Source organism: Panthera onca, chromosome A1 (assembly GCF_046562875.1).
Source record: "Panthera onca isolate mPanOnc1 chromosome A1, mPanOnc1 haplotype 2, whole genome shotgun sequence".
Taxonomy (NCBI): Eukaryota; Metazoa; Chordata; class Mammalia; order Carnivora; family Felidae; genus Panthera; species Panthera onca.
In genome coordinates, this window is record NC_138339.1 from 225,261,349 (window position 1) to 225,286,835 (window position 25,487).

General features: G+C 41.0%; 2 protein-coding genes and 1 long non-coding RNA gene across 4 annotated transcripts in view; 1 reads left to right on the forward strand and 2 right to left on the reverse strand.

The window, feature by feature from the left end:
* The window catches only part of LOC144613162 (uncharacterized), a 78,003-nt gene that overhangs the window by 46,931 nt on the left and 5,585 nt on the right, over positions 1 to 25,487 (forward strand). Inside the window, exon 2 of the long non-coding RNA XR_013550471.2 lies at positions 3,343 to 3,493. This is a non-coding gene — a long non-coding RNA (uncharacterized LOC144613162). The remainder of the gene's footprint in view (positions 1 to 3,342; positions 3,494 to 25,487) is intronic.
* SERTM1 (serine rich and transmembrane domain containing 1) lies at positions 150 to 2,978 on the reverse strand. The gene has a single exon (XM_060628437.3). The coding sequence runs from the start codon at positions 2,862 to 2,864 to the stop codon at positions 2,541 to 2,543; it is 324 nt and encodes a 107-aa protein (XP_060484420.1). The 5' UTR covers positions 2,865 to 2,978; the 3' UTR covers positions 150 to 2,540.
* Positions 2,948 to 24,847, reverse strand: LOC144613161 (uncharacterized). 2 transcript variants are annotated; one of them, XM_078434307.1, is made up of 3 exons: positions 23,617 to 24,844; positions 21,735 to 21,796; positions 2,948 to 3,062 (listed from the first exon to the last, which is right to left on the reverse strand). In XM_078434307.1, exons 1-2 carry the CDS (start codon positions 24,339 to 24,341, stop codon positions 21,751 to 21,753), a joined length of 771 nt encoding a protein of 256 aa, XP_078290433.1. In that variant the 5' UTR covers positions 24,342 to 24,844; the 3' UTR covers positions 2,948 to 3,062; positions 21,735 to 21,750. The 2 variants fall into 2 exon arrangements, with proteins under 2 accessions (XP_078290433.1, XP_078290438.1); XM_078434312.1 differs by having other exon boundaries at positions 3,025 to 3,062; positions 21,735 to 21,792; positions 23,617 to 24,847.

Here is a 25,487-nt window from a genome sequence, read left to right on the forward strand (position 1 = left end):
GGGACTCTTGCAGGGTGGGGAGAGGCTGAGATCAGGGTCACTCACTCATTAGGGACCCTGCTTCAGAGAGGATGTGCAGACAGAGTGATGGAAAAGCCTCCCTAAGAGGGAAGACCACCTCACTGAAAACAATAAGAGAAGAACCAGGCTTTCAGTGGGCTCTACTTCTTTATTTATAAACCAGTCCTCCAACCTTTCTGAACTTCCTGGACAAGTTCATCTCAAATTGTGCAATCCGTTATCTTGGCAAGCTTGACAAGTCCTAATACACATTTGCGAACGTTGCTTTTAAATACTCTACTTAATCTGGAGAGCAAGAACCACTGCAGCAGCAGGGAGGGGGATCTACCTGCAGTTTTTTTTTTAAAGGCAGTTTTACTTTCAGAAGCCCTTATATCTTTTTCAGAAGGAAAGGATATAAAGTTACCCTTAGAACAGATGGTACTCAGATTATCCTATTGTGTGGCAAACTTGTTACTTTATTTTTTTTTAAATCACTTGATCCATATCCTTTCTTCCTCAATAACCAAAATAGCGCAAAATTAACCAAAAAAGCAAAGGTGATAACACAGATGCCTCTGTTATCCTGTAGTTTTTACAGAATTTTTAATTGGGAGCGTGTGAAAAAATATATATACATTAGCACACACACACACACACACATTCAGAGACAGCTGATAATGATCTAAAGTAATGGAGTTCTTCTAGTCCAGCATTTACACTACATGATAACACTGCAACACATTGCCATGCTTGAAATGGCAGCAGAAACCACGTTTTCACTAATTACGCATTTTAAGACAGCAACTCTGTGCAGGTCTTATGGTGTCTGGGAACATTTTTCATATAAATAGTTCAGTGTGGTCTGATTTAAAGTGAAGCTTATGGATTTAAGGAAAACAACAACAACAAACAAACAACCTTCAGATCCTCATTACCAGTCCTCATCTGTCTCAGCATTTTGGAATGACAAAAATACCCCTTGTAAAAATGGTGGATTCTTTATCCCATTTGAGTTACTAGACAGTGTCGCCTGCACAATCAATCCGAAGGATGTACTGAAACTCCACTCCTGAAGGTTAGAAAATGTTTTGGACAAGAAATGATCCACTTGCCATGGGAAGATGGGGCATGTTGATGCAGTGGGTTCCGTAGGCTGATGAATTTCATTGTTTATGCTGTGGGCCATTTATTATTTTTAAAATTAAATTAAAGTTCTCACTCTAAAGAAGCTGTAGTTTATTTGCTTTGTTTTTAGGGGGAGCTTGATTTCTTCCGTCTTCTAAGTCTGTGCTCACAGGTATGCCTCACTTCATGGACAAAGCCCCCAAGCTCAGTGTTTGGGTGAACATAGTATGGGGCTCCCAGGATCACTAAGTTCTCAGCAGCTACACAATTTGAATGTCTATAATTCCTAATAAAAACCCACATCCCGGGGTTCTAATTCAAAGTGTTATGTTAACATAGAACAACTAATTATCAGAGACATGTCACATTCATGGAGTATATAATAATATGTAAAATAGCAATTTAGTCCCTTAAGTTTTGCAATCTAATGTGGGTGAACAAACATCTGACATCTGGGAGCCTTAACAGAATTCTGCACTAAAATTATAAAGACTATGAAACTGAATAAAGGAACATGCTTACATGACTGCTAGGAGTTATTACTGCAGAAAACAGAACTAAATGAATATTTTTCCATATGCTTAATTTCCACTAATAGAAAGTATAGCTATAAAATAAAAACTTCTTAGTGTCTCTTAGGGTGTTTCTCTTAGTAACAGCAATTATCACAAAGAATTCTACAACAGTAGGAGTATTATGACTATAACATAAGTAGAAAAAAAAAAAACCAAGAGGCAAAAATACATTACAGACTGCATCATCACACATATTTGTCTTGCTATTAAAAGTTACTCTTCCAAAACTTTTCCATAGTGACTTACTCATCCATAAATGTGATTTTCATTTATTAAAGTGAAAACATTTAGCATGTTTTGCCTCCGGTTATAGGAATATTATACATTAAATCTAAATGGATTCTTTTTTTTTTTTAATTTGATGTTTCCACTTTATCTTTTAAATATGGAAAATGTCTTCTAAGTAGCTCAGACTTAATTTTGCCAGTTCCTGCCAGCTCAGTTGGTTTCACGGTTTTGTAAGGGAAATGAAGGGCAAGAGTCTGTATCCAGCACCCGCTGTGAGGCCGCCTCGCATGATTTCCGCCTCGGGTGTCCAGCAGAGTGAAACGAACTGATCCACCCTCAAGAAGTCCGCTCCGGATTGGTCAGGTGGTTTGTGTGAAATTCTGCCCCTTAAGGTTTGCACACATTTCTCCGAGTCAGCATCAACTCCTACATTCACAAACGGAAAGCATCATGACTGGAAGGAGAGATTAGGGGTGAAGGAGGAGACACAGGTCTCATTGGTTGGAAAAGAAAGGGGGTTATTTCTTTCATGAAGCAACTACTTCATGTGACACTTCCCGCAAGGGAAAACCGAGGCTGCTGCAGCATTCAAGAATTCTTCTGTTTTCTTCATGAGGAAAGGTTTGAGAAAGTGGACCTTTGAGAGGAAATACTACAGACTTCCAAATTGGTGAAAGAACTGCCAGCATCACTTGGGTACTCTGGGTAGGAGGAACTGGAAGAGATGATATTTTTGAGCCTCTGGAGGGCAATGATTAAAAGCAGAAGCAGAAACGCTAAAAGGCTAAGGAATATGGACACATAGATGTAGACATTTGACAGGTGGCCTGAGGAAGGGTCTACCGATGTGGACAGAGATGTAGGAAAGAGCTCAAGGAAGGTTCCGTTCTCCACGTTACCCGAAAATACAGATGAAGAGCCAGGTTCAGACATCTTTCATGAAGGGTCAAAGAACGCACAAGTATGTTAAAAGTCAGTTTCACACAGGGGTTAAAATGGACAGAATCAGCATTGTTTTGTTTTGTTTTGTTTTGTTTTTTATGATAGGAAAGATTGCAGGCAGTTAAATCAGCACAAGGAAACTTCTTGGATTTCAGACAAAGGCAGCAGGGGATCAGGTGTCCATTGGCACTGCAAAAACAAACACAACAAAAAAGAACAACTGAATGCGTTATTCACAAAATATCACACTTCAGTCTTATTTCCAGTTTTCACTTCAAGAAGGGAAGGGAATGCAATTACTTCTCCAGGAACAGGTAATGCTTATGATATTACAAATGATGATATAAAAACAAACTTTTATTTCATTTTACCGCTGCAGTACCCCAGGTACCAGGATTCTCCAAGGAACTAAAATAAGTAAAAAGGAAAATACATTTCTGATGTGTTCCATCTGCTGTGATTTCAACAGATGCTCCAAGTGGATGATCTGAGAATAGGACCCAGAAAGTCAGTGCCAAACCTCTCTTCTCCAGAAAATTAACTCTGTGCACCTCTAGCCCACTAGCACCTTCCCAGCCAGGATTTATCTCTACTAGACTTTGAAGAATTACGCCGTGCAGGTAAGTTTGCTTTTTTGTTGAACATTTATAATTTTCTGATTTGTTTATAAAAATTCATCTCCTTGAAATGAGGGGCCATTTCTTCATATTTCTTTTCTATCTACCTGTGTACGTTCTAGTGCATACTTTAGCACTGAATAAAAACTTCAGATTAATTTAGAAGAAAAAAGGTTGGATTCCCTCTGACTGATGGAAAGTACAAGATTTGCTGTCAAGAGACTTAGGGTTGAGGTCCGAATTCCCTTTTACCTTTGGGAAGTTGGGCAAATTGCCTACATTTTCGGAGCTTCACTTTCCCATCTGTAAAATGTATAGCACCTGTCCCACCTGGGTTATCAAGAAAACAGCCATGGGAGCACTTTGTGAATTGTAGAGGTTGGGCCAAAATGAGTTGATAGTGTGTGTATGTGTGTTTATTGGGTGTGGAGAAGGCATGATTTTCTGGCAGCCGGGAGGCAGAGTATGCCCTTGACCACGTTCTCGCTCCTAACGTGGTCCTTGTGAGGAACACACAGGCAAAGCAGACTGACAGGCAGGTAGCAAGCAGGAGACGGCATGATTCCCCAGGCTCCGAGTGTGGGTGTAGCATGTCTCAGACACCCTCTCCTCCATGACTGGCAAAGTCACAGTGGTTTCTGCCTCGGCCTCCAGCCCGCTAAGTCCACGTGGAGGCGCGGAATGCATCGATCCCTCTGGGCAGAAGACTCTTCAAGTCGAGAAAAGAGGCTCTTCCTAGCTCTCTGTGGCATTAGATCCCTTTGTTGTAAATTTCTAAACCTCCTCCTGTCAGATAGAATGAAATGCTAATGTGAAAAATCCACTCTGCCCCTGGCTTTCCCTCTTCCTAAACTCTGCCCTGCATTTTATCTTGAAAACTTGCTTTTCCCTTCTGTACTCCAGATCTAATTAAGTGGCTGATTCTTTGAGGGTCTGACATTGGCCACTGTGGCCAGAGCTGAGCAGCATTAATGATCCCTGGGAAGCAGGGGACACTTATGAGAAGATTGTCCCTGCTGGGTGTCATGCAGGCTAATGATCTTAGTGAGTTCCTCTGAGTAGGCCACATACAGTGTCTTAGTAGTTCCTAAAGTAATTTGACTCCTACTCCTCATTATACTTTGCTTGGTGATTTTAATTCCATTAAGTTGCTACAGGCTCCTAATGATCCTTAAAAAAAGAGAGAGAGAGAGTCACAGGGGGACTAAAATGTGTCACACTGATTTGACAGTCCCTTGCCTCTTTATGTAAATGTCCTAGCCATTCATCTTTAGGGAAAATAGTCTCAGAGGCAGCAAGATCATTAGGAAAGAAAACTAGGATGGAAACCTTATGGGCTGAATGAATAAGAAGAAATATTCTTAGTGTTCTGGAAAGACCTCCTAAATCTAGCTGAGGAAACTGAGAGACAAAGAAGCTAACTGATCTGACTAAAGAAACCTCTCATTAAAAGATAAGCTAGGACGTGGGGTTTCTGCCCATCCTCACTCCTTATACCATCTGGTCTCAATTTTCCTGACATTTGAGTAGTAAGGATTTTACATCCTATTTTCCTAGCATGGGTGACAAGGGGACTAAGCAGTTTATGTGTTCCTCACAGCTACTTGGTAGAGCAGGAATTATTATTCTCATTTTGTAGATGAGGAAACTGAGCCACAAAGACATGATTTACTCAGGGTACACAGCTAGACAGTGACAGACTAGGGACTAGACCCCATGCCTGAACTGTGTTCTTAGTTTTCTTAACTGTGATGGGAAGAGAAAAATGATGAAGAGTTGCATCATTAGCTCCTACCTGCCACTTACTCTGGGCAAGCTCGCTGTTCACTCTTGGCATTTCAATTTTCCTGTTCGTGCAATAAAACTCACCTTTCCTTACCTCACCAAGAGGTCCTGAGCTAGGATGTGATAACATTTCCATAAACATACTTAGAAAATTATAAAAGGCCATCCCACGTAAAGTCCCAGTAGAAATATAGTTCCTTCTGAATGCTTAGAACGGCTAGAAGAGCTTTCAGAGTCTCGGCTGGTCCTACAGTTCTGACACGTGCAGGTCATAGATTCAGCTGGAATTGGCTGATTTTTCTAAAGCCACCTTTGCTACCCAACACTGTCATTTTCTGGGGGTGAGCTGGAGGCACAGACAGTGTCACTAGGGTGTCAGCAGTTCAGTGGAGAAGCTCACAGCTGGCTGCCAGACCACTTTTTTAAAACAAAGGCATCTCTTTACGTTGTAAATATTCCAAGGAAACTTTTCACATCAAGAAGATCTTCACTTTCAGACAAAAGGGCCCCTGTGGGCCTCAACTGTCTGTGAAATGGTTTACAGGAAAGGAGGCTAAGAAGATTTGGGGAGAGCATCTGATCTTCTAAGAGGTCTTAGAAGAATGGTAGAAATGAACAAATGAAAGTTTGTGTTATTGTCCGACACTTCACAATTAAATACCTTCTCCTTTAAATGTTTTCCTCCCAGTATTTCAGACTTAGTATCATTTCCAGAATACTTCTTAATTTTAAATGACAGATATGCAAATTTTGTTTCACTGTCCTACTCTGAAACCACCGAATATTTGCACTGTTAGAGAGTGTTTTAGTTTTGATGGCACTGATTCTCATTTTCTTATTCAAGTTTTAAAAATTTGGTGAATCTTCCTTCTCTCTGGTGAATGTTTTGACAATCTGTGTATAAATGTTCAGGATGAAGCAGGTTGTACATGTTCAGGCCTTGTGACTGTGTGAATGAGGCCAAAGGTAGCACTGTGAAAATGAAATCAAACAAACGTTTCAAGATGATGCACCTTGGGCCATTTCTCCCAAACGGATTAGGTTTAAAGAAAAGAAGAGAGAGACTTCATCTTAAATGCATAGCCTTGACCTGTCTCAGGGCAGCATCGATGTCCCCTCATTTCGGGTGGCACCTAAAGCCACGTGGGCATTATGATGTTCTTTTTTTTTTTTTCTGAGCCATCCTCAAAAAGTGATATTTGAGAAAGGGAAATGAGACAGCTAGATCAAAACATTACAAATGAAGATTTGTGTAAATATTTTGGTTCATGGTCAGCCAGCTTTCCCTTTGTGTCTTGGAATAAAAACCTGTGCCGGGGAGGAATCTACAAAAGGCAGTCACCTACTTAAGTGAGGAAGAGTGGATGTGTAATGTCACCATGAGCCCAGTGGGGCAGGGAGGTGGAGAGACAGTAGAGACAGGGCAGACTGGGGGGTCTCTGGTTCCAGGACACTCAGCACCATGCCTCTGTGAGTCCTCTGGAAGAATGGAAGCTTTCCTTCCCATGGGGTCATTATGAGAACTGTAAAGTTTCAGAAGAACAAAAGCATACCCTCTGATGTGTACTTCATGCCTGGTAAAAGGAAAAAGAGCCGACAGGCCCCCACCTCTGAGTCTGCACACACAAGCACTGCAAGACCTCTGGTGGCCTGCATATGGGTGGAGCCAACGCCATGCCTTGACTTCTACAACGTAATGGTGTCCACAACTCAGCCCACAGTCAGCCTCAAATCTGGCACGGCAATTGCTTTGTTTCTGACCTTTATTCAATACATTTCTATGTGAAGAACAACTATTTGAAAGGTTTTTATTGTGGAAAACTGGGATAAGCTGCTTTGTTGCCTTGCAGACATAAAGAGTACCCTGGCTGTTAGGATGTTGGAATCAGCTTTTCATCATTAGCAAGTCCTGCTATGTCATTCTCCAAAAGGCTATCCTCTCAAACCATCAGTAATGATTTGATAGAGTTGATAAGTTATTAACATGACATGGTAAAATCCTTATTTCCGTCTACAAATGTAGAATTTGATTAACATAATGATATATTGGATCTCTTTCTCTGTAGAACACATAGAAACTATCATTTCCAAAATCTAGTAGGGACCTCATCACACGTAAGCAAAGCTGGTTTTAGTTCTACTTAAAAAACAATATGCTTTCTATGAGACCTCGAGCCATTCCTTTACTATTTGCACGATTATCTTCTCTCTGAATGCTTTCTCTTTGGCTGATGGCCTTTTAGGTCATGCTAGATGAGAGAAGGTTGGTGCTGACATACATATGCCCCACCCACACTTCTCTAAATGTCAGTTGTCACTTGCAGTTGCAAATACTTACCCCTGGTCTTGGAATAATGAAAATAAAGTTTATTGTCTTATGTGCTATAATTATTCAAAGATGATTCAGCCATCCATATATTTGTCTGAGAACTGCTCGTGTCAGTATAATACTTAGCAGGGTAGAATTATATGTGAATTCTGTTTATGATTCCCTGTCATAGCCCAATAAAAAATAAAACCAAGTGATGAAATAAACTGAGTCTATGTATTATCAAATATTGAATTTGAAGACCATCTTGTGAGAAGAAATATAGAATATGAAGATTCTGAATAATACACTGGAATTCATGGATCTGGACTGATAATGTTAGACAAAAAATTAAAATTAACAGTTCTCTTTACTGTTCAAATGAATGATCAGAATATAGTCAGAGCTTTTTCATAGTACTTTGGTGAAAATTTTTAAAATGACAAAGTAGTAATTTAGTATCAGCTAAAAAAATTTTTTTTAACATTTAAAAAATCAATTTCTATGGTAGGTCTTTAAGTTGTTTTAGATCCAGACCAGTCTCCTAATTCTCTCTATCTTGGTGAGGACTTGGTGGTAAGGGTAATCTGGATTACTCTCAGGCCCAGTAAAATATTTCCCTAACAAAATAAATTATACTCAGAATGCTTTTATGCTAGATGAACTGTTTGTACTAATTCTTTAAAAAATCGTTATCTACATAAATTATAACTCACAAAATATTCAGAATATACCTTTCTTGATATACAAAGTGGTGTAGATTGAAGTTAAAAAAAACATGTATACAAGCAAGTATTTCAAAAGGGAATATATACATGACTGACCATCCATCTTGTACAACCTCAAATGTAATTATAGTATGACCTCCCTTGCATTTATATAACACTGTTTTTCTGGAGAAATCAAAGTAGTCTTTTTAAATTTTTTTTAATCTTTATTTATTTTTGAAAGAGAGAGAGAGACAGAATGTGATTAGGGGAGGGGCAGAGAGAGAGGGAGACACAGAATCCGAAGCAGGCTCCAGGCTTTGAGCTGTCAGCACAGAGCCCGACACGGGGCTCCATCTCACGAACGTGAGATCATGACCTGAACCGAAGTCGGAGCCACACAGGCGCCCCTCCAAGTATTATTCTTAATGAATTTTTGTTGTATTTATATTCCATGTGAAGATTTCACGACCAAAACACTGCTTCTTAAGAATAAAAGAATGTCACTCTTTTAGAATAAGATAGTTTAAATGCATAATTCTCTGGTTAAAAAACAGGTCAAATACAAAGACAGGTCTAGGCATAGCATTGTCATGATTCTTTTATGATGTGTAGAAAAGACCAGGAAGGGCTCGGGTCCTACCCTCTGGGGATATTGGACCCATCTAGGCTAACACAATTAATCCAAATCAGAATGAGAAAAGTAGCACCCTGAAGGCTGAAGGAAGCATGAGCTGAGTAAGAAGCAGCAGAACAATGAAAATCTTCTATGGAGAGGGAGGAAAGGTCACTGTGCTTAAACACTTGATTTAAAGGAAAAGCGAACAGCCAGAGAAATGATGACTTGAGGATCATAGGCAATGTCCAAATGAGTCAGTGGGAAGAAAGAAGGCAGGAAGCAAGACTGGCCTTTCAAGATGTTATAGTATTTTTAGTAAGGGCTTTCAGGTCAGTTCTCGCCCTCCACTAGGATCTGATCTTTTCCAGTATTTTAGAAGTGTATTAAGAAAAACAGCTAGTGTACTCTCCCGCAGCATATATACCAGAACTGGAGCAGCTAAAATTGGTTAAATCATACCATTAGTATACTTAAAAACCTTACTTATTTTTAATAAGATTGGACATATATAAAAAATTTTTCATTAAATCATGCTCTGGTAGCAGAATGGAATGGTGTTTTCTCCTCTTCCATGGTCTGTCATTCTGCCTCTAAAATAACTTAGCTCTAATATATTTTTTGTTTAATCAGGAATTTCTCGTAACAGTCCCGTTATAGAGTATGACACTGGGAAAATTTGTCCTTGTAAACCTAATTTTGTGATTGTTACAATTTTCTTTCAATCTTTACATGTAGACCACTACGTATCCCCAGTCTCCTCTCTCAGGCTCCAGGGAACTGTGGGTTCCTCTAAAACTGCTGTAAGGGAATAGGGAAAAGCCTGGACGTTTGTTTTTCAACAGCCATTTAATGAAGTCCCCTCTAAGTCTAAGCAGATTCCTCACAAGTGGGCAGCCATGGACCACGCACTATAATTGGGGAAAATGTGAAGCTGTATCCCTCCCAACCAGTACTTTCGTTTGTGTCTACTGCTGCCTAATTCTTTAAGTAGGTAGATTCCTCAGTTTGTAGCTTATTGTCTTCATTGATTCCTCTTTATCTTGATTCCTCATTCCATTTCCTTCCGTCTCCCATAGGCATCCAAACTAATGTGTTTAATGAGGACCTTTAGGTTTGCCTCTTTCTGTAAATGCCTGTTGTTTTATATGTACTTTCTTGTAAATTTTCATCTTCTCATAAACTTTCAATTTATAACAATGGATATGTAGTAAATATTTCATTCACTCCATAAATTAACCCCCAAACTTCACCTCTACTTAAAATATCTTGATAACTGAAGCAGAGGGAAGAGAGGAATATAACTTATATGATATATCCAGTTCTCTGGTTTTGCAAATAAGAGTATTCCAAAGACTAATAGCTATCCTCTATCCATAAAATCACATGTACAGGTACAATTAAAAAAAAAAGTGATGACACAGGTTGTCTGAAAAGAACTTGAGTATTATCAAATAATTAAGCAAGCCACTATTCATGACAACTACAGTCATGTATTTGTTTAAACTAAGATGCTTTATAGTCTACTCCTTAAGAATAGATTTGAATATTACAAATGTATATAAATGTTTTAGGTCTTACATTTTAAGTCTCAAGCTCACAGAGTTTCTACATGATGACATTTTTAATCAAGGCACAGCATTTACTTGAATTAATGAGCCATTGTCCCTCATAATATAACTACAAATAGAACCTTAGTTGATTACATAGTATGTAAATTGCCCATCCCTTCTGGATATTAGCCCAGTATTTAGCATAATATATACATATGAATTTCGCTAAATAAGTTCTCCATTTTTCCCGGTCCTCTATGGCTGACAGTCAATGATGATGCTTTCCACAGTAAAATGGGTATTTAGGAAGAATGATTAGTAATTGGCAGCTTAGGCAGGCTGTTTTGGATCCAGCCAGTTTTGGCCATATTACATTATTTAGGAGTCAGATGAATATTCAGAAAAAGAAATAGGGAGCAGATTTCAAGATCCATTCCCGGATGCAATGCAAGATCCTTTGGCCAATTAGAAGAAAAAATGGCTTTCTTATAAAGGACATTATGAGGACAACTGGGGAAATTTAAACATAGATAGCACACTAGATAATTGTATTATATAAATATTAAATTTCCTAAGTGATATAGGAGAATGTTCTGTTACTAGGAAATGCATGTTAAAGTTTGTAGCCAAAAAGTGTCCTAATAATCAGCAAATAACACTCAAATGTTTTAGCCAAAAACAAAAACAAAAAACAACCCAAAAAACAAGCACACACACTTATACACACATACAGAAAGAAATATGATAAAGCATATATGTCAAAATGTTCACAATTGGTTTAGTCTAGTTAAAGTCTATAGTTAAACAATCTATAGGTGTGCATGGTTATTATCCTTGCAACTTTGCAGTAGATTTGGAATTTCTCAACATACAAGTTGTGGGGAAAAATGACTTGTCCCCAAAGCTATTAATGAAAATAGGCTTGGTAGGATATTTGTAAGTGAGCTAAAATGTTAGGAGCTTTTAAAAATATGCAATGATAGAAGCCTGATTCTTCAAAGGAATCTTTCAAATGGCATTGGAAAAACCTCACATATTTGCTGCTACCATCAGCTCATTATGCCCACTAATCCATGGTTACTGGAGGTGAAGCGTTAGAGGAAGTTTGATATGCCAGAGAAACTGGATTCATGGTGGTGGGAGATGCTGCCTAAACACTAGGAATGGTGACTTGCCAGCCAGCCTTATTCCTAACTTCACTCCTGCCATCACCCACTGGTCTGAATCTCAGTCTGGACCTCCAGAATCATGAAATCCAATTGTTTGTCTTACATCATCAGTCATCTTCAGAAGCAGCCAGACATCTCTCCTACAATTTAAATACCCAAAGATATTAGGGACTCTGGAGGCATCTTGAGTCAAGAAAGAATAGTTGGTGTTTTGGGGTTTTTTTATTGAGATGTAATTGACATATAACATTATATTAGTTTCAGGTTAAATAGGATCTGGTACCAATTCCAGTGTGTGAGGCAGAACTGGGGAGCTCTTCTCCACACCAACAAGCAATTCTAGGAATACTGGCGGAGTGTCCTATAATTCAACCCAGTTCCGACGACACTATGGGGAGATAGTATCAGATTTCACCGGTTGAGGGTTCAATCCTACGACACCCTCGTCTGCAATATAGACATTTCTTTTTTTTTTTTTTTTTTTTTAATTTTTTTTTTTTTCAACTTTTTTTATTTATTTTTGGGACAGAGAGAGACAGAGCATGAATGGGGGAGGGGCAGAGAGAGAGGGAGACACAGAATCGGAAACAGGCTCCAGGCTCCGAGCCATCAGCCCAGAGCCTGACGCGGGGCTCGAACTCACAGACCGCGAGATCGTGACCTGGCTGAAGTCGGACGCTTAACCGACTGCGCCACCCAGGCGCCCCTGCAATATAGACATTTCTGACACCAGTCCTAAGCCCCAGGTTGTTACATGTGTTTCTGAATGGTGATAAATCAGAGGTTCCCAAGCCCCCCTCCTCAGCTTCAATTAATTTTCTAGAGCAGCTCACTGAACTCAGAGAAACATTTTACTTATTAGGTTACCAGTTTATTGTAAAAGGATATAACTCAGAAACAACCAGACAGCAGCAGGTGATGCATAGAGCAAGGTATGGGGAAAGGGCACAGAGCTTCCATGCCGAGTGATCCCCTCTCCCAGCACGTCCCAGCACGGCGGCCCGGATGCTCTCTGAACCCTGTCTTTCTGGGTTTTCATGGAGGCTTCACTACATAGGCATGATTGATTAAATCATCAATTGTCACTGCAAAATGCGGCTACAAATGAAAAAAGAGGGCACTGATATTAATAGTGCTTTTTGCCAGTCATCAGCAATCATATGACTGTGAATATAGGTAAGTACCCTAAAATGATGAGTACGAGATGAGTCAGATTTTAGACAGGGGTTACATAAAACACCACTATAAGGAGACAAAGTGCTCTCTTATGGCTCTGAAATTACTCATCTACCAGGATTTTCAGGTACACCAGGGAGGACAGGGGACAGAAAAGAGGACATTGTGTCCTCATGAGGAAAGCGTATTCCCACATGGGACTTCCTGTGGTCCTCCTAATCCTTGGTGTGGACCAAACAGCAGTGCTTGCCTTAATGCTCTCTATCTCCCTCGTTTTCTGTCTGTCTGTCTGTCTCTATCTCAGGCAGTACAGTGAACTCAAAAGTCTGGCTAACAAAGAGAATGTCTACATGTTCCTTGTAACATGGAACAAAATGATATGGCAGGCTATCAAGTGTAGGAGGAAATCAAGTCCTTAGCAGCCTGTTGTCATTTTAGATAACGACTCAAGAATCTGTCAAAGACAATAGGGAAGCAATAAACAAGTGTAGGCTCAAATTCTCCCAGAATGTGTTTTTAACTTAAAAACATAAAAGGAGGTGAAATTGAAAAATAATTAGGAATTACTTGGAGAAAAAAGACCACCACAATAGTTATATATTCTTTTAAAAATATAAAGAAATATTGTTTTATTTAAGGGAACCATGACTATCTCTTATATGAGATTTAACTGACTTTTTCCTTTATCAGGGTGGGGCTATCTACTTTTAAGGTTGTGGGCTCTATGTGTTTTATTCAGTTGTAGGAATAGCTTTGGTCAGAAGCACATGTCCACACTTCACTCACTACTATTTTTTTTTTTCATGTTTATTTATTTATTTTGAGAGAGAGAGACCATGCAAGCAAGCAGCAGAGGGGCAGACAGAGGTGGGGGGCGGTGGGGCGGAAAGTAAGAATCCCAAGCAGGCTCCTTGCTGTGAGCCCAGAGCCTGACATGGGGCTTCATGAGATCATGCCGTGAGCTAAAAGAGTCGGACACTTAACTGGCTGAGCCACCCAGACGCCCCTCACTAGTCTTATATCTAGTCTTAGTTCTCTTTTATTTCAATGGTGTGCACTGGAATGTAGGGGGCAAATCGTGTCAGAAGAGTAGAGGAGGTAGAGGGGAGAGAAAGAGAGTGGGGGGAGCATACCCTAGTAATTGTAGAATGGGAATATATATGGCTCCAGGATATGATAGGCAGAAGAAGGTATACCCAGGATGTCATGTAGGGGAAAGAATGTCCAGCACGCCAGTTTAGGAAAACAGCAGTAAGAATATCAATGATAGCAGCCAGGATTTATTAAATAAAAGCATATACTAATTTTGTATGTGTGTTCATGTGTACACAGGCATTGTGCATGTGTATTTTCTCTCATCTTCACAGCTCTTTAAGGTAGTCATTATCGCTCCTCACCTTTCTTTAACGGATGAGAAAATTAAGGATCAGAGAATTTAAAAGCTTGCCCAAGATCACCCAGCCACTTAGAGGCAGGGCTGGAATTCAAATCTGTATCCCTGTGTCTCCAAATGCTCTATATTCACTACCTTCCTTCTCTCCAGGGAGCCTGAGGGTAAAAGAGGGATAATTTCAAGACTTGTGGTCATTCATGCTGTTCATGTGTTTCTGCTGTTCCTTTCTCCTTCCAGACATGTTGTAGGATTGCATGTTCCCATCCCCTCTGAATTTAGGGTGGCCAGATGACTTGTTTTGGCCAACAGAATCTGGAAAAAGTGACATGTCACTTCTAGGTAGAAAATGTAAGGCCCATGTGAGATTTGCCACATCCCTTCCCTTTGCTGCAGTAACTCTTTAAGTGCAGGACAGCTTCTGTCCCGGGGTGAGCTGGGTGAGGACCGCCACCCTTGCTGGCCTTATCAATACTTAGTGTTAATGACGAATGCACTTGTTTTTTTGTGTGTGTTTCTGTTAAAATTTTTTAAGTTTATTTATTTATTTTGAGAGAGACAGAGACAGTACAAGTTGGGAGGGGCAGAGAGAGAGAGGGAGAATCCCAAGCAGGCTCTGCCCTGCCAGCACAGAGCCCAAGGTGGGGCTCAAACTCAATGGAACTATGAGATCATGAGCTGAGCCGAAACCAGGAGTCGGATGCTTAACCTCCTGAGCCACCCAGGTGTCCCTTGGCACTTGTTGTTGTAAGCCATTATCTACCTTCTACTGACTGATGTAAGGTCTTATTATACTATGACAGCAGAGGTTATGCTTGGTATTCAAGAAATTAAAGAAGCCAAATTCTGAGTATAACTTAGAGTTGCATGAATTGTCTATGTAATATGTTAAAACCACCTCGTGGCAGTGGTGAGCAAGAAGATTGTAGAGGATGTTTTGGTGAACTTTAATTTCATGCAAGAGTGAGGCTTAAAGGGATGAGAATTAGCTACTGGTGTGGCCAAAAACATATTCCCTAATAATCTGGAACATGATCAGGTGCTACCGTGTAAGGATAGTCCTGACCAGCTATAACTTCAGTATGCACAAAGGGTTTAAAGTGGGAACATGTAAGAGATAGTAAAGATATTAAGACTAACTCATTACTTCTAATGGGAAAAAACAATTCATTATACAAGTAATGGGACAGTGGTATTGCCTTTGGTTAAGAAAAACTATATTTTCTGGTGCATTCATTTATTCATTCAACAAATACTTGTTAACTATGTACAGGAAGGTGATAAAATATTACTATTATATGCATGAGTCTATTGCATATACAATTTTTATAGTGATCATCTTGAGTAACAAATCTAAAAGACCTTTCCTATATTACCTGTGCTATATTATATGTTCCTTTTTATCAGGCTACCTGCTACTTTTCCAGCCTCATTTTTCCCATTGTTCCGAAGATTGGTGGTTCAAGCATATCAAACTGTTCTTGATTTCCCACATTTTTTAAAAAGCATATATGTTTAATCCTTATATTTATATATGTCTTCTCCCTAACTCCACCCAAAATCCAATTTGTTCATTCTGCAAGACTCTATTCAAGCCTTCCCTCCTGTCTCATCTAGTTATTCACTCATAATATAAATCCCCACCTACTTTCTATATGCAAATTTCTGGCTCCTTTCTCTGCATTCTCATGATTATATCTATACCTTTTCACACTAGCATTTCTCACATTTTATTATACTTATTATATTTGTTTACCTGTTTCTCTAAAACTTTGATAGACTATGAACTCATAAATAGAGGATACCATTTCACTAATCTTTATAACCATGAACCAGCACAGTGTCTTGTATAAAGATATTCAATAAGCATTTGTAGGATGGTTGCGTGAATAAAAGAGTAAGGGAATGAAGAAACTGGAAGCTTCTTGAAGAGGTATTCCATATTTGTTCTATTTTTTGGATGTGCAATAATATTTACTGAATGAATGAATGATTTTGTATAAAATCATATCAATTACTCAAAGGATAAGTACTCAATAGTAAAGAATAATGTGGAACACACCCTAAATTTTATAACTATTTTAGTTATGGCAATACAATTTATCGTTTCAAGTTCTAGAGCAAACTCTGAGCATACTTTTTATCAAGCAATTGTGTCAACAAAAATTTTATTTAATCAAGTATCCACCAGGATAACCAAGGAAAGGATGTAGGAATCTGCTGTAAATATTGAAATTCATTACTGTGAACATAGATCAGGGATTGTAACAAATGTATTTTGAAGAGCACAATGAAAATCATGAGAGTTTACCATAGTGAGTCAGTGAAGACCTGACTGGATATAAAATAGAACACATTGTTTTTAATTTAAAATGTTCTTTCAGTTAAACTTCATGATAATCCCATCCTTTGAAAATTACTAAGTCCCTTACAATCACAACGCTTGGCACTGTATTCATCTGTGGAGACAAACAGGATCAAGGACAATACCCACTTTCCAATCATCACAGAGGAAGACAATTTTAATTTACTTCATTCAGGAACATCATATGCCGTGGTACTCTGTTAGTCACTCTACCTCAAGAATTAGCTCACCTCTCCCCTCACCAAAAGAACCTAAAAGCCAAAACAGAGCAAAACAAAATTCAACAGAAAATCAGCACAGAAATGGAAAATGTTTACAGTTTTATAAATTTCTCAATTTAACTACAAAGCCCCACACTGGAGATCATTGCTACTTAAAGTAGCCACTTGCCTCTGTCAGGAATATGTGGGCTACGAGTCCTTGTGAAATGAGGAACTTGTAAAGCACTGCTTCCAGCATCCAAAATGTCTTACTACAGAAAGAAGACAGACAGACAGAGGGAGGAAGGAAGGAAGGAGGGAGGGAGGGAGGGAGGGAGGGAAGGAGGGAGGAAGGGAGGGAGGGAGGGAAGGAAGGAAGGAAGGAAGAAAGGAAGGAAGGAGGGAGGGAGGGAGGGGGGAGGGAGGGAGGGAAGGAAGGAAGGAAGGAGGGAGGGAGGGAGGGAAGGAAGGAAGGAAGGACAGAGGGAGGGAGGGAGGAAGGAAGGAAGGAGGGAAGGAGGGAGGGAAGGAAGGAAGGAAGGACAGAGGGAGGGAGGGAGGAAGGAAGGAAGGAGGGAAGGAGGGAGGGAGGGAGGTTGGAAGGGAGGGAGGGAGAAAGCTAAACTAAAAAGTATACTAGTGCCTTATATTCTGGCTCAAGTCCCATATCTCATGGTGAGTGAGTAACGATTCAAGGGCTGGCACTGATGCATGGACCATACTCTGAATACCATTCCATCTGGATCATAGTCATGGTGATGTGAGCAGTGATATCCTAAGCGGTATTGTGCTAACACCCTAATCCAGACCTCAGCTTCTTGGAAAAATAACAAAAAGAATGAAAACACATGAGCAGAAAAGAAGCAAATTTTTTTTTTCTTTTCATTCATTCTGGAACTGACTTAAGTCATTTATCATATATTAAGTTATTCTTTCTTTCCCTGTGATCTCTCTTAATATTAATTTTCCTCTATTCAGAAAATCAAACAATACCAAAACAAAAAGTAAATAAGCAACCACAAAAGGAAAACATTATTCATAGAATTGGGTAACTAGAAGTACTTATAAATCAGGAAGCCAAGGTCTCCAAAGTTAAGTAAATTAAAATTTGAAGGTCATTGTTCATATACCTTCTGGAAAAGGATGGTGGAAGGAGATAGCTAGTGGCTGAAACCACAAATTAGGAGCCTAGGATCCTTTCCTGGTTCCAAATCCACTCTATACTCAGAGCTGAGTTGGGCAGCCAACAAGAAGAAATTAGGTGAAAAACATGTTACTCGGTTTCCTTTGTCATTCAGAGGTTAATTCATCATTTGAATCAAAATATATGCCATGAAGGTCCAAATCTGAGACCAAAAATGATAAGGATACTAGACAGGAGACAGAAGGAAAGATCTTGGAAACTCATTTCAGTGAACCAGACCAACTTTGTTGCCAAGTAGTCCTTTTGAAGGTCTGAGAATCTGTCATTATTCCACTGTCATTCTAAAAGTGTGCCCTTAACCTTGCACTTGACTCATGGAAATCGAGGTCAACAAGCTCACTAAGGACTTTCTCATGAGGAATTGTTAGAATGACAGGCTACCAAGGTATATGAAGGTCATCAAGGAGAGTATTAGTAAATATATATTTTTTAACCTGGGTTCTATTTACATGGGTGTGTTGAGCACATGAATACTCACATTGAGTGCTCCTTTATATGAATGTCAAACATCAATAAAAATCAATAAAAATGTTTTTGTTTTTTTATAAATTTTTGTTAATGTTTATTTAGTGGAGAGAGAGAGAGAGAGAGAGAGAGGGAGATGGGGGAAGGGCAGAGAGAGAGGGAGACACAGAATTGGAAACAGACTCCAGGCTCTAAGCTGTCAGCACACAGCCTGAAGTGGGGCTCGAACCCATGAACTGTGAGATCATGACCTGAGCCGAAGTCGGATGCTTAACTGCCTGAACCACCCAGATGCTCCAGAATGTTTTGTTTTTTTTTAAGGGCAGAAAATGTGCCAGGCTTATCAGATGAATTATTTGAGTGCTTCCCATTTCATCCAAAAATGTACGGCATTGTAGGCTAACAATATAAATAATACATTCTGAGAATTTACCCCATGGGATAAAGTTAGACAAATTTAAAAGGTGCGTGCACAAAGATGCATTCTGTAGCTAAACACTGCAGCTACCATGATGTCCGTGAGTCAAGGATTGGTTAAATAAATGATGTTAGAATCATGCAATGGAGGACTCTGATATAATAAAAAGGACTACATTTTCTAACCTGGAAAGATGCTGGACGCGTATGCCTAAGTCAAAAAGTAAGCTTCAGAATAGTGCATAGTGTGATTCCATTTTCACAAAATAAGAACTACTAGCACTGCTACACAATATTAGAGGCATGCAAAAGTAAACTAAACTAAACAAGAGATTATGCACCAAGTTATTAACATTTCTTGTTAGCAGGTAATATGGGTATGTTTGGTTACATCCTATTTTGTGCATGTATGTGAATTTTGGTACACAGAAATATACTGTTTTATAATCAGCAAAAAACCAATAAAGGTGTTTTCATTAGAAAAATAGAAATAAAATTTAATGATAGCATATGCAGTGAAAAGGCAACTGGCTTTTAAGCCCAGAACTCTTTCTCCTCCCCCTCCTTTTTCCCTCCCCCACCCCACTCCTCCTCCTCCTATTCCTTTTTGTACTGCATATACTTAACACAAACCTTTGAAATGGTTCACTTGTACCTTTCCTTTCAAAGTTTAAGACTCTCAGGCTGAGACAAATAAGTCAATCTGCCCATTAGGGCTTAACTGCTCTTTGTATTACAGTTGCATTTTATGGGATACCGTGAATGTTTTATTTAAGAAAAGAAAAGAGTGGATCCCTCTGCTAGAATCCTGGTCACAGGGGAAATTGAAAGTGATTAAGAACCAAACTGGTTTAATGGGCAATAGTTAATAAATTACCAGGCACTTCTAATCAGTATCAGACCACTGTGGCAAATTAATCAGGAAAGCTGCTATTTTGGCTTTCCCTGAGGAGCAAATTTATATGTTGAATGAATTGTCTTGGTGTTTTAACCTTGGAATAAATCATCTTCGTGTCTTTCTGAATTTGACACAGGATCTAACAGCCACCTATCCTTTTGTTTCACATCAAAAATTATACACGGGTATTTTACTTTAAGTTACCCTGTTTAGCAAGTATTACAGGCTTATAATTTCCATACCCATTCACTACTGTCTATAACACTATCAAACAGTCAAAAATATCAACAACATCAACAGGGTCAACAATCAAGCCCATAATGTAAATTACAAATCTGGGCCCACTGATTTCCCATTTTAATATAACTTAATAGGTGAGAATTTAAAAATTAGGAATTCAGGAAATACTAATGGCAGTCTATCCTGTTCCTGATATAAATTCAGAGCTTTGAAATATTGGCACTGTTTTGGTTGGATTGTGCCATTTCATGCTTAGAGATACTATTACATTGTATATGGCTACTTGACTATTCAGAATCTCCATTTTTTTAATGGTTTTTGTTGTTGCCAAAAAACTTATTAGACTAAACAGTGATTACTTTCTGGTTCCAAATGTGAACATGAGCATGGATCCTATACATAGGAACTCCTGAAGGAGGCATACTGTGTCTTGAGACTGAGTAACTCCGAACACTATATACCATAGGCACACCTGCCACAAAACACAATCAGAACTGAAGGGCTCCCAGAACTTGGCTCATCAGCCTGCTGTCCTAGATCTGACATGGTCAGTGAATGCATAGATAGACTTCCTGAGTTCGAAATCAAAGGCTGGTCCACATGTGTACATATCACGGACTTCTGCACCTATGTCTCTGGCTTGATTTCTCTAGGTACATCCGTTAGCTAAAAGGAATCTTGCCAACTCATGCACTTAGTTTGAGCTGCTTCTTTGTTATGTTCCCTATTCCATTAATTAAGTTAAAGGCTTTATTATTTTTTTAGCTGTCACTAGGAATAATAACAATAATAAAAGTTAAGCCCGTGATGCTTTATATTGACATAGTAATATAATAATATAATATGCTCCACACATGGCTACTTGAAGAAAATGGCATTCTTCTGCAACACTACTTTCTTGGGTTCTGGTTTCATTTAGCAGACGTTTACTGAATGGCTCATCAGTGCTAAGAGCCAGGCAAGTGGGACCTACACAGTACCTGATGTCAAGGGACTTTTAGGAATATAGTTTTCCAGGTTCTTAAATTACTATTTTAAAAACTCAAAGGAGCAGAATAAAAAAACTCAATTATAAGTTTTGCTTCTCCCTAATAACAAATTAAATATAAAAATGCTTAAAGTCTACAACTTAAAAAAAAAGAAAGAAAAAGATATTAAAATACAAGTGCAAGGAGAAGAGCAAGCCTAGAGAAGAAGGGATATTATCAAATGGGCTGACATAGATCTACATAGAGGCCAAATCAGAGAGTTTTGCTTGTGATGGGTTAATCTTTCATTCTTAGAAAAAATGGGGGCTTCTGGGTGGCTCAGTCAGTTAAGCGTCCAACTCTTGATTTTGGCTCCAGTCATGACCTCATGGTTCATGAGTTTGAGCCCCATGTCGGGCTCGGCACTGAGTGCGGAGCCTGCTTGGGATTCTCTCTCTGCCCCTACCCATTTGTGTGTATGTGTGTGCTCTCTCTCTCTCTCTCAAAATAAATAAATAAACTTAAAAAGAATAAATGTATGACTCCACATTACTTAATGATTAGTATGGTTAATCATTCTTACCAATCAACTGCCATCCTTCATCTGCCCTCATTAAAAAAAAGTCCTAGGAAACCTGCAAATAAACCCTCTTATGGATTCTATGCCATATGTCATCACACCATTATTTATCTCTTAACCCCTGACAAGCTTTTGCACATCACAGACATCAAATGAAATCTGTTGAATTGCACTAACAGCAGGGAAAATGGAATGTATCTTACCTTACATGAATCTTCTTTAATGAGAACCATGAGCAAGTGTGGAGCTCTTCAGAGCACTCTGCCTTATGTAGAAGAATCAAAAATAATAAATACATAACCCAAAGAAGTAATAAGCCTCAAAATCAAAACACAGAAATGGAATACCCCACCCATTTTCTGGAGCTCCATATTCCCAGAATGTTCAGAGGCTGGCAGATGGCTCTCCATCCCCACAGTGCCCAGCATTCGAAGGACGTGCCCTGTGGGAGTGGTGGCAGTGCAACTTGGTTACGAGCTGGACTCACTGATACACACTTCAAAGAGCGATGTGCATCAAGGGATCAACTAGGTGCTGATTATAACTAGGTGCGGTGCTGTGTACATGTGGGATGGTGGGGGTAGGGGGACAAGACGCCTCTGTACTTAGCGAAATGAAGCATTTTAGTCACGAAATAGATTTAAGAATCTGTAGGAGCTAGAGTACAAATAAGCTAAAACAGTCAGACTAGTTGCATACTTTAAGCTAATTAAATACCTTTCTTTTTAAGGGGGATGCACTGGGCATCAAGACTGCATTAGGAGGTAAACCGTTTAAGAAAACGCTATCACTTATCTTGCTTTTTTTCTGTTGATCGGCTGTTGTCTGACAACGAATCTAGAAAATGTAAAGCAAAAAGCTCCAGAGGAGAAACATCTTGAGGAGTGGTCCCTGGGGTTGGCCCCAGGGCGTAATCGTTGCGGGTTTCGCCCTTTGCACCTACAGCGTGGACTGGACCAAAAGGCTTTGAGAATGTCCAGAACCATAGGATCCTATTATCCACCACAAAGAACCACCTAAGTACTTACACACTTCAGTAAAATAAATAAATAAGTAAATAAATAAATAAATAAATAACGAAGGAAATTTAACAGGCAGAGGACCTGAAGGAGGTTAGGAAACAGACCCTGCCCCCGGAGTCTGACACCAACCCAAGCCTGGCGGGCCGCAGGCAAGCAGCGGCAGAAAGCGCGCAGGTACAGCCACAAACCTGGTCCTCAACAAGATGCTTCTGTGAATGAACGCATCCTTCTGCTACCCGGAGTGGGGCACATCACACACCTCTCTCCTAAATCATCTAGGATGTCATTTGTCCGTAATCCACGCACCTCGACAGGGAAACACGGGATTCCAGCAAATCCTCAGACCCGGGAAAAGGGGAAAGTAGCTGGCGCGGCTGGCTTCTTCGGGAACTCGGAAGCCACCGCTGGGGAACGCAAGTGTTCAGCACCAGGTAAAACTTCCCCGGATTTGAAGCCACCCAAGATGGGTGAAAAGACTCCCGCAAACACAGGAAGATGCAAAGCGGGCAGTGTGCGCGTGGCGAGTAGAGGAATGGCCGGATGACCCTGGAAATCCGGAGAGGTGACCGCACGAACCACAAAGGCAAAAGCAAACAATGCACCTAGAAACACGTTCTGCAAAGTGTAGAACTGTCTACACTTGCACAGAGGAGTCAATCTGTGCAGCAGCGGACGCGGGGGCAGGTCCTCCCGGCTCTCTGGGTCCGGGACAAAAGCGGGTGCTCCCGGGGCCACGGGCATTCCGTCGCTCAGGGAGGTCATCCCGAGAATCTGGAACCTCCGACCTGCGGAGGTTGCTGGGGGCCGCAAAGGACACGGCTAGCCACAAATGGGATGGATTCGGGGTGTCCAGAGAAGGAGCCAAACCTCCGGGAGCCGGGGAGAGTCTGGGAGGCGGCTCCGGAGGGAGTGGAAGCTCCGCAACTCGAGGCCGCCCCACGCGAGGAGTCGGGGCGCTCCCCGCCGAGGGCGAGCCCTCCTCCGGCGCTCGGCACCCCGCGCGTCCCCGGCTCCCCGCTCCTCTGCCTCCGCGCGCGGGCGGCGTCGGGAGCCTGTCACTGACCTGCGGGTCGGGAAGCTCCGACCTCCCCGGCCGCGCTCCGGCACCCCGGGTGGGACTAGGGCGGCGCCAAGCTCCTCGCAGGCCCCCGGGTCTCTGCGATCCGCGCCCGCGAAGCCGTCCGCGAGGAAGTCAGGCGCAGCGTGCGGTGAGCTGCCGGAGCGCACGGGCGGGCGGCGGGCGCAGCTGGAGTGAAGCCGGGGCCGCCGAGTCGGCGGGACCGCGGGTCTCCCTCCGCCCCTGCGGCCCGCACAGCCAATGGCTGCGAGCGGGGCCCACTCCCCGCCGCCCCCCAGCCGCTGCTCTGGCTGGCGCTTGGCTGGAGGACAGCAGCCCCGCTCCGGCGAGGGAGGAGCTTGAGCCCGCGCTGGAAAATCCTGGAGGACGAGGAGGCGTTCGCACAGGGAGCCCCATCTGGGGAAGGCAGGTGTGGTGCCCTTAACTTTGTGTGTGTGTGGGGGGGAGTTATGGGGGTGCAGTTTCTTTGGGGGGCTCAGGAACTTCTCAGCAGGTGAAAGCATCTGCTTCCTGCCAAGTTTCTTACTTAAACATCTATTATGAGTCCCGCGCAGCCCCCACTCCAAACCACGAGCCCCGGTCGGTCGATCGCAGCAAGCCCAGCTCCGAGCAGCATGAGGACTTTGCCCCATCCTGTGTCGGGCTCGCCTCACGCGTCTCTCCTTCCGTGCTTTTCTCTTCTTTCCCCTCTGAATCCTCTGCCAAACCATCAGATGAAATGAACGGGATCGCAGTCTCCATCACTGCCTGGGAAACCGGCAACCGTAAAAGTCCCTACGGGGTAACTGGCTTAGAGAGGGTCATAGACCTTAAAAGAACTCTGGGAAGGGAGGGAGCCTTTCAATGACAAGACGAACTTCGGTTACCAGTCAGCCTCGTGATCTTCACTTAAAGACTCTGGATGCCTGTTTTTTGTTTGTTTTTTGTTTTTACTGTAAAACTTACTTCAACTGATCATTTAAGATGTCTGCGGTCTCTTCTGCTCTGACAATTCAACAATCCAGTTGGCTCTGACTTATTTGCCTGGTGAAGGGCCGAGCCCCTGTGAAGGTATGGCTCCGTTTCCTCCAGTCCCTGCTCCCTCCTGTCCTGCTGCACTCACCCTGAGCGGGGTCCAACTATGGCTAGGAAAATGAATCATGCAAATCAGTATAGAAGGATGATGCACACGTCTCAGTGACCATTTACACGTGCACAACTACTCCTACTTACCAGTGCCCTTCTCCTGGGATTATGTTGGCTGTGCCCATGTGCACTGGTTCTCTAGGTAGGGACAGATTCTGAGGCCCCCTTGGTAAGTGGGCAGAGGCTCTATTGCTCCCTCTTCCTTCTCCAGGGGAATTGTGAGTTTGTGTTCATCTTTTCTCTGTGAATCTTTCGTATCATGTAAAATGCAGGGCAGTGCAATGAGCTGTATGGAAAAGAGGGCAGATTCAGAGATTCTCTGAATTCAGAGATTCAGATTCTCTCCCAACACACTTCTGTTTGCATTCTAAATTTGACCCATTCACATGCCACTCCCATGAGTTTTGTCACATCCATCTATATCCTTCAGTGTTCTACCTTAGATTTTTTTACGTAACCTCATCATAAATAGTTACATCCAAGAAATTTTCGGTTTTTATATGCTGATTGTGTTTCAATACAAAAGAAGTAAGGAATAAATACGTAATCTGTAAGGCTTTTCTTGACATTTCCTGAACTTAATTGCCTATGGCTACTGAAGCAAATGACCACAAACTGTGAAAAAACAAAAACAAAAAAACAACCAGTATGAGAGGTAAAGCTTCTTTTGTCTTCGTTATTTTTTAATTTCATATATAAAAGATCTCAAAAATGTTAATTGTCAGATTTAC

What these genes read in the sequence shown, in the direction of transcription:
- SERTM1 (XM_060628437.3), bottom strand. Translation starts at nt 2,864, where the DNA reads ATGTCTGAACCTGGCTCTTCATCTGTATTTTCGGGTAACGTGGAGAAC.
- LOC144613161 (XM_078434307.1), bottom strand. Translation starts at nt 24,341, where the DNA reads ATGGTTTGGCAGAGGATTCAGAGGGGAAAGAAGAGAAAAGCACGGAAG. An exon ending in CGGAGCTTCCCGACCCGCAG is followed by an intron (nt 21,797 to 23,616) that starts GTCAGTGACAGG and finishes CTTCTACATAAG; the next exon opens with GCAGAGTGCTCTGAAGAGCT.